Genomic DNA, 17,583 nt, shown 5'->3' with positions numbered 1-17,583 from the left:
CATACTACCTCTTAGTATGTAGATGTCCTTTTGAAAGCACTCTCCCCATTGTAACAGAACAATCAGACCCAAGTTAGATTGTGTGAGTCAAACACCCTTCCTAGTAACTGTCTTCTCTCTTTGTTCTATATTTGTAATTCTAGAGAGAATGTCTTTCAGACTCATGTGCCCAGATAACTTGCTACCAGTAACCATTCCTCTAGAGCTTACATCTTAGACTGAGTAGAAAACATTGCACAGTTCCAAAAGTCAAGAGATAGGTAACTTTGTTTTACTTACAACCTTCTTAGCTTCTGTGATCCATGGATAACTGTATGTTTTGGTGTCAAGAACTAAGGTGTTGAATGCTGACTGACAAAAGTGCAAGTTAACTTTGAACTGATGTTGAAAGTCTTACGTCTTGTAAAACTATTCATACAAGGATTCACCTTGTGCTTAATGTCACCCCTGACAGCAACGGGGCCTCATTCCACCATTCAAACTGGAAAAAGACTGCTGTAGCTTCGAAACAAACAGGCAGAGGCACCTTGAGAAGAGATGGTGTAGTAGTATTTATTCAGAGCAGGGTGGCTATGTTCCCATGTTATTTGGTCATACTAGAGAGCCAGCCAAGTTTGAATAACGAAGGTGCAGATGAGTCGTCATCTTCACTGATTAGCTGTCTGAACAAGGAGCCGGGGTGTGTCAGGTCATCTGCTCTGGAGAGTGCCGGGGGGCTGACCTGCCATTGCATGTAGAGGAAAGTGCCTTAGAGTCCACCCAAGCCCTCCTGCCTGCTCACACACTCCACTCCACTCCACTCCACTCCACTCCACTCCACTCCACTCCACTCCACTCCACTCCACCCGGAGTCCACAGCACATACAGGCCGACCTGAGAAGCTTGGATAGCTCTAGTCAGGGGACTCTGCTCTTTGTCAAGATGTGATAAGGTCCTAGTGGACACACGAGGTTTTATTGTGTGATGACTACATTTTGAAGAGGAGGACTATCATAGGAAAAGGGCAAATGTATCTACCTCCTTTCCATGGTTTGTTCCTCTGTTAGGAATAGAACTTAAATGTCAGTTACTTGAAGTAGAAATTTAGAATTGTTGGGGAAAGTTAGAGTACAGACTCGTGCTTACGTAGCGGATGGTTTGCACAAGGACTTACTACTTTTTTTTTTTTTTTAAACTACCATCTCCCAAGTTTTAAAACTGGGTGTTTGACAATTTCAGATCCTGATGGGTTCCAACGGCAGGTAATATAGATAGCCAACAATTAAATGCTCTAAGAAGCCAAGCTGTTTGGAGATCTCAAACACACGTGGACACAACAAGATTCAGAAATACCCAGGAGGACTCCTGCAGGCTTACCGGATGGCAGTCTACTGAAACAAAACATGCATTAACAAGAACATATAAAACTTGAGAAAACACATTTTATTTCCCACCCAACTAAAAGACACAAGACCCATCATCAAAAACAGAACACAGTTTCCAACAAAGTCCAGTCACAGTGCTGGGCTAGCAGTTAACTCTTTGATCTTACTAAAATGTAGAAGTTCTCCCCATTTCCGGCATATTTTCTACAACCTTGGTAGCCCAAGATACATTTCTATTCTAAGGCAACTATATAGTGTAAACGAGCATCTTTTAAAAAACTATTAGCTCAAAATAGTAACACCATGTACTTCTGTATTGCGCCGCCATTAAAAGCAGCATTAGTGCATTTTATCATTCAGTTCCGTATTGCTTTTTTAAAGGGAGCTGGCCCACGGAGTGGTGGGAGATGGGGGAAGGACCAAGGAGGATAAACCTCTGGTTTGTACTAACCTGGGATTTTGCTTCAGTGCTTCTGCTTGATTTGGCCTTTCGAGTGCTTGTCATGCTCAGCGGCAGAAGTCCAAACCTCCAAGACAAGGGGGTGGGGGGGTTTCAGTAGCAGGAACAGAGTTCTGGGGCCCAGGAAAAGCCTCCTAGAATCCTTACCTGATCTGACTGGATGCTAGAGGCAGTATGTTATGGGGTTCTTGGGAGTTGAATAGACTGCTCCTGGGAGTGAACTGATTCTCTGTGCCAGTAACCAATCCGAACAGAACCTGACACAAGAAAGGGAGCAGTTTCATGCCGGGGGTTTTTAATGCTTGCTTCAAACTGACAACCAACTTCTGTTATCAGTCACTACTGTGTGTCTAACTGTACTTCGGGGGAAATACGAGTGTTAATTCTTTTTTTTAATTATTTATATATATATTTATTTTCCCTTTTGCTGCCTTTGTTGTTTTTTTGTTGTTGTTACTGATGTTGTCATTGTTAGTACAGAGAGAAATGGAGAGAGGAGGGGAAGACAGAGGGGGGAGAGAAAGACAGACACCTGCAGACCTGCTTCACCGCCTGTGAAGCGACTCCCTTGTAGGTGGGGAGCTGGGGCTCGAACCCGGATCTTTACACCTGTCCTTGTGCTTCGCGCCACATGCACTTAACCCGCTGCACTACCGCCCGACTCCCGAGTGTGTTAATTCTTCAGTTACTTTATCGCTGCCTATAGTCAAGAATCTTAGTCACATAGCCTTTTTATTTCTCCTGATACTCAACATAAAACCTTAATCTAAAACTATAGGAGTGAAATACTGGATACATGCCTCAGTGCATAAGATTCTACAGCTAAACTGAGCTTAAAATCAGCTCTGGTGTGTGTGGGGGGTGGGGTGGGGGGAGGGAACTGAACCTGGGACTTTGAAGCCTCAGGCAAGAGTGTCTCTGCATAACCATTATGCTGTCTTCCCCCACTAAACTAAGCTTTTGTATCTTCCCTTCCTCTCCACCCTGCCTCGTCCTCGAGTCTTAGGTTTATTTGGTGATCTGAGCCTGTGGCTCTTTCTTCACCCGGAGCTCAGCTTTCACATAACTCACAGAAGTTCGATGCACCAGGCGACTGAGGTTGCTGTTGAGATGTGGAGTGAAGACATCGAGGTCGAAGGGGTCAATGAGGGCTTCCAGGGAGTCGGTCACTTTCTCGAGTCTGAAAATATTAAGGTGGTTACTATCCACACTGAAATATTTATTGTAATGCTGTAAAGCTGCTAGAACTGGACTTCATTCTGATTGCTAGCTTAGTATGACCTGCTGCTACTCAATACTGATGATCATGGTTAAGGAGGAATCCCCTAGTCCAGTCCACTCCTCCTTGCCCCAGTGTTCTGTTTTTAGGGAGGGCACAGGAGGGGCAAGTTATACCCCCAAATTGATTTAATTCTTTTCTGACTCAGAAGAGAAAGAATGTGACTTCATTGACTACGTGCCATAGAATTTCTTGGGCAGGGAGCCATTGCTTATGTTGTTGGTAAGCCTAGCACTAAGATTTCAATCCAAATACAGATACCATTCAGTCACAGCCTGGCTTTTGCTGGCTCCTGGAAAAAGATGCTGCTTGTACTTGGAGGAGGCTGCACTGGATGAACCCAGGAGAGAGAATACCTGGAGTCCTGTTTGCTCCGGCCACTTTTCACATCCTCCCCTTTGGCTGTCAGAACAATGGTGAGATAACGGAGGTCATAGAGCAACTGCAGTGCCCGATTCTGGGTCATTGGAAATGCACCTTCTTTCTGCAAATGAAATTCCGGGTCCCCGCCCAATAATGACTTCATGTTGTGGTTGAACTGCAGCTTGTTACATTCCTAAAGCCAGGTTAATCTCACAACAGCAAAACAAGTTATGCCACAACTGGAAATAACAGGAAAGAGACTTCTTAAAACTGGGGAGACCGCTCAGCCTATTAAGAATGCAACTTGAATGCTTGAGGCCCCAGAGGCTACAGGTTCAATCCATGACACTATTTTTGCCAGAGCTGAGCAGTGTTCTGGCCTTTTCCCCCTCTTGAAAATTTTTGTTTGTTTTTGTTTTCAAAATAGCTAGCTTCAGATGCTTTTTTTTTTTTTTAAAGGAAAAAGTCTCCTTATGTGAAGGAGAGGTAGGAAGTATGAGCAATCAAGGGAGGAAAGGCTTAACCTGGACTAAAAAAAAAAAAAAATCAGGATTTGGTTGTCTCCAAAATGTCACTAATGAAGTGGGGATGAGTCCCCAGGGCAGTGGAAGGTGAGGGGAAGGAAGGAGACAAGAACTCCCGTATGTGAGTCCTTAGTGCACCACGCTGTGCGCTGCCACTGTCCTAACTTCTTCCCCCGAGCTGTTGATCCACGTGACAATTCCATCCTGAGAAGACTAAGGTGGCTGATTTGCCTCAAGCCTACTGTGAGCACATGGCAGTGCTGGAGTCAGAAGCCAGGTCTTCTAAACCTGGACGCTCTCACCTTTGCACTGAACGGTGTTTAGCAGTGAAGATATGTTTGACATGAGATGGGGGTAATAAAACGCACAGAGCTGGAAGCCATCAACATTTAGACAGTGTGGCTGAGTGATCCCTAACACTTGGAATCCTTGATGTGAATTGCTCAAGCCCAAGGAACAGCTTAGCCAATTTTATTTTTGTTACTAATGGAAAAAAACCAAACACCTACCTTGATCTGTTTTTCTTCTGAAAGTTTCTCATAGGCAGTTACTACTTGGACTAAGCAGCTTTTCAGCATCTCCTGCAATGTCACCTTTGGCAAGGCATGACCTCCAACTCGATTAATTTCCTGACATAAGCTAAACAGGAAGGACTGTACGTACCAGGATGGCTGGGGCAAAAAAGGAAAAAAAAAAAAATTCAGTTGTCAGCTTGCACCAGTTAATGAGATGTACAAATGGAGTCCTTTCTCCTTACAGGCATGACTACAGTGTTCTTACTGTTATTTTATATGTGACTTAATAGTTATTTACAGGATTACAATGGGTATAGTTTCACACCATTCCCTTCACCAGAGTTCTGCGTGTTATCCCTCCCCTGACTACCACAGTTCTCCCAAGGTCTTAGGGATGGGTTGACTACTTTATTTCCCCTCTCAAGTTTTCCTTTCGACAGAGTGCAGTGTTCCTTTTTCATCTTGCGAGCCATCTGTGGTCCTTACCTGGACAGGGAGTCGGATCTTGGATGCGACGCTGCTGCCACACTCTGCTTCCTCTTGGATTTCTAGTTCATCCCAGCTGGTGGCCATGGCCAGGACTGAACCAGCATCATCTAAGAGTAATGACTGGGTGAATCCATGAGCCAGAACCTGGTAACAAAAGGCAAGTGTCCGTAGAGGCTGCTCAAACCCTTTGCACATTCTGACACTATCAGAGGGACTGGAGAGCGACTGCTGCTGTTATGTCACATGTGGGCTGTCAAGTGGCAAACTTCTTTTTTCTGGTTATGGACATCATCAGCAAAGGGAATTCTGATGCAAACTACAAATGTCAGGGGCCCCCTCTTGAGACACCACCAGTGGGGAACATGGGATACGCTATTTACGTTGCAAAGCAAGAAATATCCATATCTAAGAAGAACATTTTTTCATTCTCATCAAATGCAGGAATTCTGGTTTTCAGTATCAAATCTAGATGGAAAGCAAGTGGATTCTCCCTCCCCCCTCCAACACACATTTTAGCTACCTAAACAGAGACCAGTGAGAGTTAATGGCAAGAAGCAAGAACTTATTGTCTTACTGTAAAGACCTCAACTCTTCATGTGTGGTCCGGGAGGTGGTGCAGTGGATAAAGCATTGGATACTCAACCATGAGGTCCTGAGTTCAATCCCCAGCAGCACATGTGCCAGAGTGGTGTTTGGTTCTTTCTCTCTCTGCCTATCTTTTTCATGAATAAATAAATTCTTAAAAAACAAAAAGACCTCATCAGGATTGGCAAGACTGGAGGATGGGAAAAGGGACACCAGGGTATGAGCACAGAAAGAATCACTGGTGTGTCGCTCACTTTTGAAACTGCAGAGCTCCACACCCGATAGCCCATCACGCTCTGCTGGAGGAGGAGTTCCTTAACTTCCTGCCACTTGGCCTGCACCGGGACGACTTCCGGAGTTTTCCCCTTGCCCTGTTTCTTCAGAGCCCGTGCTGGTTTCTCAGGGCTCCCGGATTTCCCTACGATGCACTGCTTCAGGTGGGGACACAGTTCGGCCAGCGACTGGCAGAGTCTGGCCATGAAAAGAACGGTGTGCAGCTTAGCACCACTGAGGACACCCTGCTTTGCTTGTACAACTGCTTCGATGTTCTGCAGCTCTCCCTGGATATAGTCCATGGTGTGCTGAATGCAGGCCACAGAGTGGGTCTGCAGCTTCTCCTGCACAGTCCCAGCATCTGCATATCTGTCAAAGGCAGACTTCTTGGCTTGTGTGAAGGAGGTGTCCTTGGGCGGTGACAAGTCACCAGAGGGAAGGTAAGCCAAGAGGTCGTCCAGCTTAACCTCCAGTTTTGAATCGAGTGCAGAACAGAAGTTCTGTACACAGGGGCTGATAGCTTGAGCTTTCATGGAGAGCCCGCTACTGGCGGCATGGGTCCGGTTTGCTACGCTGATCCAGGCAGCGTCTGAGGGCAGGTCAGCAGGGCTCTCGGACCAGAGGAAGAGAGACATGTCATGCTCAAAGTGGATCTGCCTGTTTGAAGTGGAGCTGCTGGTGTTGCTTTCAAGTTCCTGCAAAGCTGAAATCAGGAGCTCTTTGGAACTACTGGAAATGGAGTCAAAGCCTTCTTTGGTCAGAGTCTAGGAAAAAAAAAAGGGAAGATGACAGATGAGGTCTAATCGACGGGCCTTTTAGGAATTCTTAAAACCAGAGCGCTGGGTGGCACTAGTTTCTAGCACTCCGATCATCTTTATCATGCTCAGAGAGATGATGAGGCAGTGGCAGAGGGCCATCCTCACTGAGGGACATGGACAGGCACCCAGCCACGTGAGAGGGGCTTGGTCTTCAGTGTCCGAGTGTGGTTCTCTGCTCATCTGTCAGAAGAGCTACACCTAGAGTAAGTAAGTAGGGAAAGGATACATTTCAGAAGTCACCTAGACAATCAAAAGATTTTGATTGGTGATCAAACCAATGAGCTGGTGATCAAACCGTGTGACTTCCCACCTCACCTGTAGTCTGTCAAGGAACAGCTGCTGCATCAGGTCCTCCCAGAACAAGAGTGGCTTCTCCAGAAGGCGCCGGCATATGACATCCCAGCTGTGATTGGTGGACTCGTTGGTTAGTAATTCCCATATGGCATCCCGGATACCTGCAAGACCTCTCATGTTCTTCACGTACAGAAGCAGGTTGGTGATTCCATTCTTAATGTCTTCATTACACCTGCAATGAGATCAGTTCACTTCCCTTGATATTCCCCCACCAGCTTCGTGGTTTGCATATGTTTACTGAGGACAAAAGCTGGACTCCATTAAAAAGCCTCTGACCTGGGCCCCAATATATCAGGACACATAAGCATGGCACTTCTGGCTGGATGGTGTGTGTGTGTGTGTTCGGGGGGGGGGGGGGGTGTCAGAGTACATAGCTCTTTCATTAGACCTACCCTTGATTTTCTGAAGAATCTAGAAAAACAATTGCAGAGCCCTCAGAGAATGGCTAAAACAAAATAAAACAAAACAAAAATGCAGTAAATAAAAGCTGAGGACTATCAGAACTCAGAGAATTTGAAATCCTCTCCTAATATTCTGAAAGATTCCTTTATGGTTCCCTCACGAGTTGGAATAACCCAGCAGAGAGAGTAATACCAGGTAGGTGAATGATCTGGCATGACCTACAGGGCCATCCAGATGACCCAGCCTCCCCCGCCTTCCTCAAGGACCCCTCTCCAGGCCTCAAGGAAGCCCCGGCTCCGTACATGTGGATCCATTGCTGCAGTGTGTCCTTTAGGTATTCCTGGCTGATGGGGTGGGCAAGAGTCCGCAGGGCCGGCTGGAAGTCAACAATGGATGCTGGCAGGTGTCTAAACCAGTTACAGAGTTTCATCTCCTCCTGGAGAATGCCAGTGTCCTTTCCTAAAGAGAAGGCCCCGCAGAGAGAAGTCAGGGTTATCTGCTGAACCAGGAGACAGCATAATGGTTTGTGCATAAAACACTCTGGATTCCTGAGGCTCTGAGGTCCCAGGTTCAACCTCTAGCACCACCATGAACCAGAACTGAGCAGTGCTTTGGTTAAAAAAAAAAGAAAAGAAAGAAAAGAAAAGAATTTCAAAATTGGCCTAGTCTTTTTCTGGACAAAAGTCAGACTGGAGTCCTGAACAACAAAGTGTAGACTCTGTCCAGGGCCTCCCTCGAGTGTGGCAGCTTCCAACACCGGCCATCCTGGCGAAGAACGACACAGGATGGAGAGAGTGAGAGACAAAAGGAGTAGGACTTGTCAAAGGATGAGAGGTAATGGGCTTCTCTTTCCTGGCCACTCTCCTGGGAGACAGTCACCGCCTTTCAAGGGGGAGCTTCCAAGAAGGGTGTAGGCTGGCGCTGTGGCTGCAGAGGGGCTGTTCACTGTGTTCTGTGCATGGAAACCCTGAAGTTTGAAGCACAGGTCTTCTGAGGTTTTATATATATGTCTTTCTTCCCCTCTCTCTCTCTTCTTCTTTTTTAAGCCAGAGCACTGATCAGCTCTGACTTATGATGGTGCAGGGGACTGAATCTGGGGCTTTGGAGCCTCAGGCACAAGAGTCTGCAAAACCATTATGCTGTCTACCCCTGCCCTACATGTCTTTGATCTATCAAGTAAAAGAAAAGAAGAAAATATAAAAAGGAAGGAAGTGGAAAAGAAACAGAAAAACTGAGAGGTCAGGGGAAATGGGGAGAGAGAGACACCTGCAGACCTGCTTCATTGCTTATGGAGCTTTCTCCCTACAGGTGGGAAACAGGGATTTGAACCTGGATCCTTTTATATCATAGCACATGTGCTCAGCCAGGTGCGCTGCCACTACCCCAGCCCCTCTATGCATATGCTTTTCTCTAAAATGGCTTCACCACATTGGGATTGTTTCTTCTTGGCTTTGGCCGTGCTTGCTTATTCCATCTGACCTTTAAATTCTGGAGCCCTAAGGCAGAGCCTCTGTCAGCCACTCTTTGCTCTGACGATGCCATCCATCCCCACAGTTTCCAACCACAGCCACATGCAGACGCGTGGCTGGCCAGACCTCTGGGTGCTCTGTCCTGCTCACTCCACACTCTGCTCCGGCCTTAGTCGCCAGTAATAGATTTCAAAGGGGGAATGAGTTGAACCTGCTCTTCTTCTAGCAGACGTGGAACCTCCCTCTCCACTCTTCCTACAGCTAATCTATCACCAAATAATTTTCTCCTAAACAGATAGCAAGACTGTCTAACTATCTTCCTCTCTGCTACTCCCATTCCACTGGTGTGTCACAGGGACAGGCTCCTGGGGATCCAAAGTGACTGAATCTGGGGCTTTGGAGCCTAAGTGACAGGCTCCTAAGTGACAGCCTCCTGGGGATCCAACTGAACTTACTTCCAGTTGGGATAAATGCTAACCAAGTAAAAGTGTGGGGTGTGTGGGGACATGTGATATCTAACATACACAAAGAACCATTACTCCTGGCGAGTCCTAGGGGTCTGCCCACTGACCACTGGGCAATGTCCAAACTCTCTGGCTGCTTCAAGTTCTGCACTGGCTGGTCACATCAGGCAGACTGGCCCGTGTGTCCTCTGCTGTTCTTCTCCCCTTACTCCATATGCTTTAGCACCACTGGCTTGCGTTCACTTCATCAAATACACCAACGTCTCTGTCTCAGGACCTGTGTCTGTTCTCTTCCCTGTGCTTGGAATCCTTTCCCACTGATTTTTTTTTTTTTTTTAAGAATTTATTTATTTATTCATGAGAAAGATAGGAGAGAGAGAAAGAACCAGATCTCACTCTGGTACATGTGCTGCTGGGGATTAAACTCAAGACCTCAAGGTTGAGAGTCCAGTGCTTTATCCATTGTGCCACCTCCTGGACCATCCCACAGATTCTTATTCAACCTTCAGGTGTCAGCTGAAACGTCACTTCAAGAACAGCCTCTCTGATCTTGGTGACCTTCTTTCTGCTCAGTGGTCCCCAGGCAAGCTGTACCTGGCCTTTATAAAATCAACGGCCAGTAGTGATATCAAAAAGGTAGTCGCGCATTTGTGAGTTCAGCATTTGTCTTTCCCACTAGACTGTGACCTCCTTGAAGATGAGTCCTCAAGGTGGATACTGTCCACGTCTTATTTTATTCCAGAACCTGGTGCAATTGCTAGCAGCTGACAGATGTTTCATAAACGTCAGCTGAATAAATCAGAAAATTAAAAAAAAAAAAAAAGTCGCCCAAGAGCTTACTGGTGGGAGGCTGGCTTGTGACGGAGTCCAGGGTGGAGAAGAGCAGGCCGCATGGCAGGGACGGGTCAGGCAGCACACCTTCCGGCAGCGTGTAGAAAAGGGCGTGAGCTTGGTGCAGAGTGGTGGCCAGCAGCTCCACTAACGAGCAAATCTGAGTCTTGATGCCAGCGCCTAGGGGAAAAAACCACCTGCTTTGAAACACTGTACCTGGGAGTTGGGCGGTGGCGCAGTGGGTTAAGCGCATATGGCACAAAGCGCAAGGACCGGCGTAAGGATCCCGGTTCGAGCCCCCGGCTCCCCACCTGCAGGGGAGTCGCTTCACAAGCGGTGAAGCAGGTCTGCAGGTGTCTGTCTTTCCCCCCTCTCTGTCTTCCCCTCCTCTCTCCATTTCTCTCTGTCCTATCCAACAACAACGACATCAATAACAACAATAATAATTACAACAATAAAACAACAAGGGCAACAAAAGAGAATATTTAAATAAATAAATAAAAGACTTAAAAAAACAACAAACAAACAAATAAATAATAAAAAAGAAACACTGTACTTACTAAAGATAGGAAAACCAAGGTGGGGCTGGATGCTTGTTCTCCTCACTTCTTCTCCATTTCCACATCAAGGAGAATCGTGTGGAAAGAAGTCATACCTACCCTGGTGCGGCTGGTGGAGGAGTTTCTGAATAGCTGCTTTTCTGGCCAGCAGGAAGTCTGCTAGGGCTTGGCGAGGAGAACTCTCTTCTAAGAGCATTATAGAGCACAGGGCCTCCGCCACGGCCTGGTCAGACACGGCTTGGCATTTGAGTAGCATCCTGCTCTCATACAGAATGGTTGACCTAGAGAGGTGATGACGGAAGTCAGCAGGGAACCGTGGACGTCAAAGAGAAGCACTCTGGCTCATGCAGAAAGAAATAACCATGCTCTACAAAACAGGAGAGAGGAAGGACCATCACTAGCTCTCATTATGCTGAACCAACGTACCGGAAGTGGCTGGCTGCTGCCACCTGCCGGATGAGAATCGGGAAGCGGGTGAGGATGGGGCTGTGTGAGGAAGTGGCAGAGTTCAGCTGCAGCAGGCTGTGAAGGTGGCAGCACAGCAGGTAGAGCTGCGTGGCATGGAGATACTGAGAAGCCTCCAGGGAGCTCCAGATCTTCTCGGGAATCTCCAAGAGGAGCTTGATCTGGGCGGCGACGCTGTAGAACTTTTCCAGGGACGGCTGCTGTGGCTGCGGGGAGAGACAGAAACAGAAACAACAGAGACAAACCCCAGACCCCACTTAGCCAGGAGAACAAAGAGCAGGGCCCAACTCCAGCCAGCTTGGGCAACACTGCAGGGGTATTCGGATGTAGGGCACAAAGCCGTCACTCAGCCTGCTTCAGTGCCATTCGGCGAGGTGTCGAGGTCTCGTAGAGCTGGATTACTGGAGGGGTCAGGAGTGCTGTCTGACCCTGCTGTTTCTCCCGGCCAGGTACATGCCTCTCGGTTTCGTCTCCCAGACAGGTAAACTTACCCCGGCCACCTGACAGCCTGGATATCAGGACCTCATGATGTCTCTCTCCACAGTGTAGACTCTAGGACTCCCTCCTTTCCTTTTCCTATGCTCCGTCCTCCTACGTTTTCTGCTGCTTCACTGAGCTCAACATGGACTTTCTGTGTTGGCTCTTCCTCCTCACCAACCTGTCATCAAATCTCCTTCTAGTTCAGTCCTCATCTCTCCCTCCTCCTCTCCCTCTCTCTCCTCCAACTTCATGAGTCTCTTCCTTCAAACAGCGAGCGCCTCAAAGCACAACACTACTACAGCTCAGTCCTTACCACCGTCCTGAGTCCTAACCCAGTCCTTCCTGCTGCTACGCCACGTCCCTGGTAAGTATTTCCATTCCATGGCCAATATATGTCTGTCTGTCAGTGAGGCTGAGAGACTGAGAGAGACCACTGAATTGAAGCTTCCTCCAGTGTGGTGAGGGCTGGGCTGGAACCTGAGTCACACACATATGACAGGGCAGCATACTATTCCAGTGAGCTGTTTTGCCATCCCAGCCAGTATATTTAAAAGTTAAAGTTCATCCCTCCACCAAAAAAAAAAATTTTTTTTTCTATCAATTTCTTTTAAGCTATTAGACCTTTGGATACATCTTAGCATATTTAGCTATCTGACCTTTTGAGACATCTTAGACCATCACTCTTGCAAGAAATTCATGTTCTTCTGATGCTCTCAATATTGGTTGCACTTAGATTCCTGTTATCACCTCTATGGCGTTAATGCAGGCCATTACTGTCACATGTTAAGATTAATCCCCAACGGGAGGTCTGGCTGTAGTGCAGCGGGTTAAGCACACGTGGTGCAAAGCTTAAGGATCCTGGTTCAAGCCCCCAGCTCCCCACCTGCAGGGGGGTTGCTTCACAGGCGGTGAAGCAGGTCTGCAGGTGTCTGTCTTTCTCTTCCTGCCTGTCTTCCCCTCCTCTCTCCATTTCTCTCTGTCCTATCTGGCAACAACAACATCAATAACAACAATAATAATAACTACAACTGATAAAATCAACAAGGGCAACAAAAAGGGAAAATAAATAAAACACATTTTCTTTTTTTTTTTCCTCCAGGGTTATTGCTGGGCTCAGTGCCTGCACCATGAATCCACCGCTCCTGGAGGCCATTTTCCCCCACCCCCTTTTGTTGCCCTTGTTGTAGCCTCGTTGTGGTAAAATACATTTTTTTAAAAAAGATTAATCCCCAGACATTTCACTAGCAACATGTTGATTCTCTTCTCCCCAATCCGCCCCCCCATCTATCCTCCTTTGCTGTCAGATCAAGCTTCTTCAAACACCACTTAGATATTGTCGCGTGGTTCTAGAGGCTCCTCGCGGCTTAACACCTTAGCCAGGTAGCCAAGGCTTTGCTGTCCCTCCACCATTTCTTTCAGGGACCTTTGAATCCACTGCTTCTCATATGTGATTTTATCTCCTCAGACTTCAGGCATTTTGATGATCACAAAGGAGAGATGTACTAATGACATCTAGTAGTGGTGCATCTTCTGGTGCGTAAATAAGCCTTCAGAGCAAAGGATGAACCTGTCCCAGACGTCAGTAGCACCAAGGTTGCTATAATCAAATCAACTCCCTGTTTCTGACTGTCTTTACTGTCTATACTCTAGGCCTATATTTCAAATCTCTCCTGCCCTTACGGTTCCTCCTTACCAAGATTGAGGCAAACAACTTCATTCAGAAATCTTACCGGAAATGGATACGATTACTTGTGAGAAATAATCACTATTTATCCAAAAATGTTCTATTCTGCTATTCGAAAGTACGGACATTTTTCTTAGTAACCTCTCATAGACTTAAATCCTCAATTAGATTGTAAGTTTGGAGCAGGGTTTAAGAGAGTTTAATCGTGTGTGTGTGTGTGTGTGTGTGTGTGTGTGTGTGTGTGTGTGTGCCTTCAACAGAAATGGCACTTAAATCTTTGTGGACCGGACTGAGACTCAAATAAAACAACGACAAACAGTATATTGCGAAAGGCAGGCACATGGCAACTGAGCCTTTTTACAATTCGAGCTGAAAGCACGATGCAAGCACAGCTTATGCTGGCCGCCTAACAGGAGGCACATTCTAAATGCATAGCTCATGGGAGGGTGACAGCTGGTTTCCAGAACTAGCAAAGGGAGGCAGCTCACTGCTAGGGCGCACGTCTGTAACTGGGGTCCTGGGCTTGGTCCAGGTCTGCATGAAAGAGCAGAGCAGTGCTCCGGTGTTGGCTGCCTGCGCACTGAAGCGCCGCAGTTCCCATCCCCTCATCTGAACGACAAAGGTGGCCCAAGGCAGTGAGTGAGCTTTACACGTGCGCACACAATACTATTTCCAATCTGCTGTGGTTTACTGTGCACATCCTGTACTAGCCTGAATCCTTCAGAAGCCAAGACTGTGTTAGAAGGTCTAAACTTGAACTAATTTAAAAAAAAAAAAAAATCTCACTTCAGTCTGGCACAGGGGAGGCAGAAGGAACCAGCTCACGACCTCCTCCTGCTTGAGAGTTCAACGCACCTCCTCCCTGCCCACTAACTGGCGCTCAGCGCCGCTCCCGCCAGGTCTCCTTCCAGTTCCCGGGGGCTGGGCGGCGGCGCAGAGCGCAGGGACCGGCATAAGGATCCCGGTTCGAGCCCCCGGCTCCCCACCTGCAGGGGAGTCGCTTCACAGGCGGTGAAGCAGGTCTGCAGGTGTCTGTCTTTCTCTCCCCCTCTCTGTCTGCCCCTCCTCTCTCCGTTTCTCTCTGTCCTATCCAACAACGACAACCACAACAACAACAATGATAACAAGGGCAACAAAAGGGAAATAAATAATTTTTTTTTTTTTAAAAGAAAGAAAGAACCCTTAGCATACACTGATTAGAGAAACTTAGTTCCCCCCGAGTGAAAACGCTCTGGCCATTAAAGGCTGGTACTCGCTTCCGATAACAACTCCAACAGCTTTTTGGAATTTGCTTCTGGGAGCGGGGTGGGGTTGGGAGGTAAAAGACCGAGGGGTGAGGGGCGAGTGACTCGGGTGGAAAACGTCGACAGTCTGGTGGCGGTGGTGTGCGTGGTGGTGGTGGTGGGGGAGGGGGCAGGTGGAGGCGCACCTGGCTGAGCACACACCTGACCATGTGAAGGACCCGGGTTCAAGCCCCGGGTCCCCACCTTGCGGGGGTGGGAAGCTTCACGAGTGGTGCAGCTGCGGCGGGCTGCGGGCCTCTCTCCGTCTCTGTCCCCCCCTGTCTCCCCTCGCAATTCCTCTCTGTCTCTACCCAGCAGTAAATACAGAAAATGCACGTACAAGCCTAGTGTGCGAGCAGCGCTGGGCCGCCCCTTCGCCCGGCGAGGGAGACCCCGCGCCCCCGGGCCCAGGCGGAGCTGCGGGACGCGACCCGGAAGTCGCAGCGGCCGAGTGGCCGGACTGCGGAGGCTGGGTGGACAGACAGCTCGTGGAGGGACCGACGGCACCTGTCCTGCCCGGACCGGAGCGGGACCCCGGGGCGGGCACCTGGCACTTCCCCCCAAGCAGGTGAGGCCGGCGCTGACGTGCGGGGTCACGGGGCGCCGACAATGACCTCCGGGGTCACCGGGGCCCGACACTGACCCTCCGGGGTCCTGACACTGACCTCCGGGGTCACCGGCGCCCGACACTGACCTGCGGCTCGGGCGGCATCCCGGCAGCGGCCGAGCCCGCCAGGCGCAGACGCGCGCAGTACTGGTCAGTGGCCTGCACGGCGTCCACCAGCCCCTCGGCGCAGCGGCGCATCTGGCCGATGGTGTCCGCCGCCTCGATCAGGTCACGGTACCGCTCGCCCACCATCTGTCGCAGCTCCTCTTTCTTGTGCTCGATCTCGGCCCGCACCTGGCGCTCCAGCCCGCGGATCTCCTCAGCTCCATGGGTCTCAAAGAGCGCCGCGGGGTCGCGCAGGTCCAGCCGCCTGAACGCGGCAGAGGCGCCGGCGGCCGCCATGATGGATCCGACAGCCGCCGGCCAGGTCACTTCCGCCCGCGGGGCCCGCCCCCTCCGCGGCCATCTTGCTTCGGGGCGGAAGAGCTTCCGCCTGCCGGGCCCGCCCTCTCCGCGGCCATCTTGCTTCGGGGCGGAAGAGCTTCCGCCCGCGGGGCAGCTCTGCGGGCTTCGGCCAGCGGGTGGCGCTGCTCGCTCTGTGCTTGTGCTCAGTGGACCTGTGGGTCCAGTTACGGAGCCAAGTTAACAGCCAAGTGTGTACCGGCCCGCCAGGCCTGGCCGGGGTGGGAAACGGCTGCCAGCACAAGTGGAGTCGCTCTGCATAGGAGTCAGTTACCGTAACTAAGCACCCGCGGTCTGATGGTGACTCCTCCACGCGGCATTCGTCTCCCTCTCTTCCCCTCTCTTCTCCACTCCTCCCTTCTTCCTCACCTCCCCTTGCTCCTCCCCTTTCCTCCCTTCCTTTTTTATCCCCTTCCCTCCTCCCTTCCCTCGCCCTCCCCTCTCCCTCCTCTTCCTCTCTTTTCTCTTTTTTTCAAGAATTTCTTGGCTAGAGACAGCAAGATCAAGAAGGAAGGGCGGGGAGACAGAAAGGGAAAGAGGGGGCCGGGTGGGCGGTGGCGCACCTGGTTGAGCGCACATGGTTCCAATGTGCAAGGGCCCAGGTTCAAGCCCCTGGTCCCCACCTGCAGGGAGAAAGCTTTGCAAGTGGTGAAGCAGGGCTGCAGGTGTCTGTCTGTCTGTCTCTCTCCCTCTCTATGTTCCCTTCCCTCTGTCTCTAGCAAATAAAGAAAGATAACTGTTCTTCTAGCGTTTGCCCTTCTTCCGTAGCCAGTCAACAGCGTCAGGTTGAGCCTGATGTCAAGTTTCGAGACCTCCTTTGAATCTGGAGAGGTGGCAGTCGTTGACTATGTGGGTCATAGTCAGTCTGGAGCCGCAGGGACAGTTCGGGTCGTCTCTGGCTCCCCAGCGATGGAACATAGTGGCGCACCGGCCATGGCCTGTTCGATAACGTGCCAGGTCAAAGCCGGGTTGACGCTCGCAGGGGTCTGTGATGAGGTGTTTGTTCTTGACCTCAGCTGACTGCCAGCTCTGTTTCCAAGAGTCTGGAACAGAGAAGTTCCGTGTAGGCATAGGAGACCAGATTAGATGACGAGACGTCAAGCGTTGGACAGGGTGGGCGAAGATCTCCGCGTATATTGGCAGGTCCGGTCGAGCGTAGACGTGGGAAATGAACTTAGATGATGCCGCATCCCGACGAATATCTGGCGGGGCGATGTTGCTAAGAACTGGCAGCCATGGAACGGATGGTTCCAGAAATGATCCTCATGGAGGAATATAATTTGGAATCGACCGAGTGGACATGGGGGCTACGGAACCATCCTGGGGCACAGTATTCTGCAGTGGAATAGCATAATGCCAGAGATGATGGTCGTAGTGTGGAAGCGCTCGCGCCCCATGAGGAGCTGGCCAGTCTTGCAATGATGTGATTCCTCGCGCCCACCTTTGCTGCAGTTTTTATGAGATGTTCGTGAAATGACAGAGTGCGATCGAGAGTAACGCCAAGATAGACTGGCTGGGCTTCATGCCGGATTCTCGTATCGCCAAGCTGCACATTAAGCTCACGCGAGACCGAGGCATGGTATAGATGGAAAACAGATGATACCGTTTTTGCAGTGCTAGGGATTAGTCGCCATTTTTTTACAGTAATCAGATATCAGAGACATGTCTTTCGTGAGTGTTTCCTCGAGGATGTCGAACTTGGATGCCTGAGTTGCACAGCAGATGTCATCGGCGTAGATGAACTTCCTTGAAGAAGTTTCTGGGAGGTCATTGATGTAAATATTAAATAGCGTAGGAGCCAGAACAGAGCCCTGGGGGAGGCCACTTGAGACCAGTCTCCATCTGCTAGACT

The 17,583-nt window shown here is 49.5% G+C and overlaps 1 protein-coding gene across 5 annotated transcripts; it reads right to left on the bottom strand.

Moving 5' to 3' along the window:
* Nucleotides 1–527: 527 nt before the first annotated feature.
* Nucleotides 528–15,703, bottom strand: COG1 (component of oligomeric golgi complex 1). Of its 5 annotated transcripts, none has more exons than XM_060202676.1 (14): nt 15,357–15,703; nt 11,177–11,199; nt 10,850–11,031; nt 10,200–10,370; nt 7,729–7,885; nt 6,986–7,196; nt 5,834–6,616; nt 4,992–5,138; nt 4,500–4,661; nt 3,460–3,587; nt 2,896–3,004; nt 1,972–2,081; nt 1,816–1,891; nt 528–721 (listed from the first exon to the last, which is right to left on the bottom strand). In XM_060202676.1, the coding sequence occupies exons 1-14, from the start codon at nt 15,669–15,671 to the stop codon at nt 584–586; spliced, it is 2,712 nt and encodes a 903-aa protein (XP_060058659.1). In that variant the 5' UTR covers nt 15,672–15,703; the 3' UTR covers nt 528–583. The 5 variants fall into 5 exon arrangements, with proteins under 5 accessions (XP_060058659.1, XP_060058658.1, XP_016044442.2 ...); XM_060202675.1 differs by having other exon boundaries at nt 11,177–11,412; nt 15,357–15,702; XM_016188956.2 differs by having other exon boundaries at nt 528–1,367; nt 11,177–11,421; nt 15,357–15,701.
* Between the last annotated feature and the right edge of the window lie 1,880 nt (nt 15,704–17,583).

This window comes from Erinaceus europaeus, chromosome 12, assembly GCF_950295315.1.
Source record: "Erinaceus europaeus chromosome 12, mEriEur2.1, whole genome shotgun sequence".
NCBI lineage: Eukaryota > Metazoa > Chordata > Mammalia > Eulipotyphla > Erinaceidae > Erinaceus > Erinaceus europaeus.
Note: the sequence above shows the minus strand (reverse complement) of the source record. Positions and strands in the feature narration are given on the sequence as shown.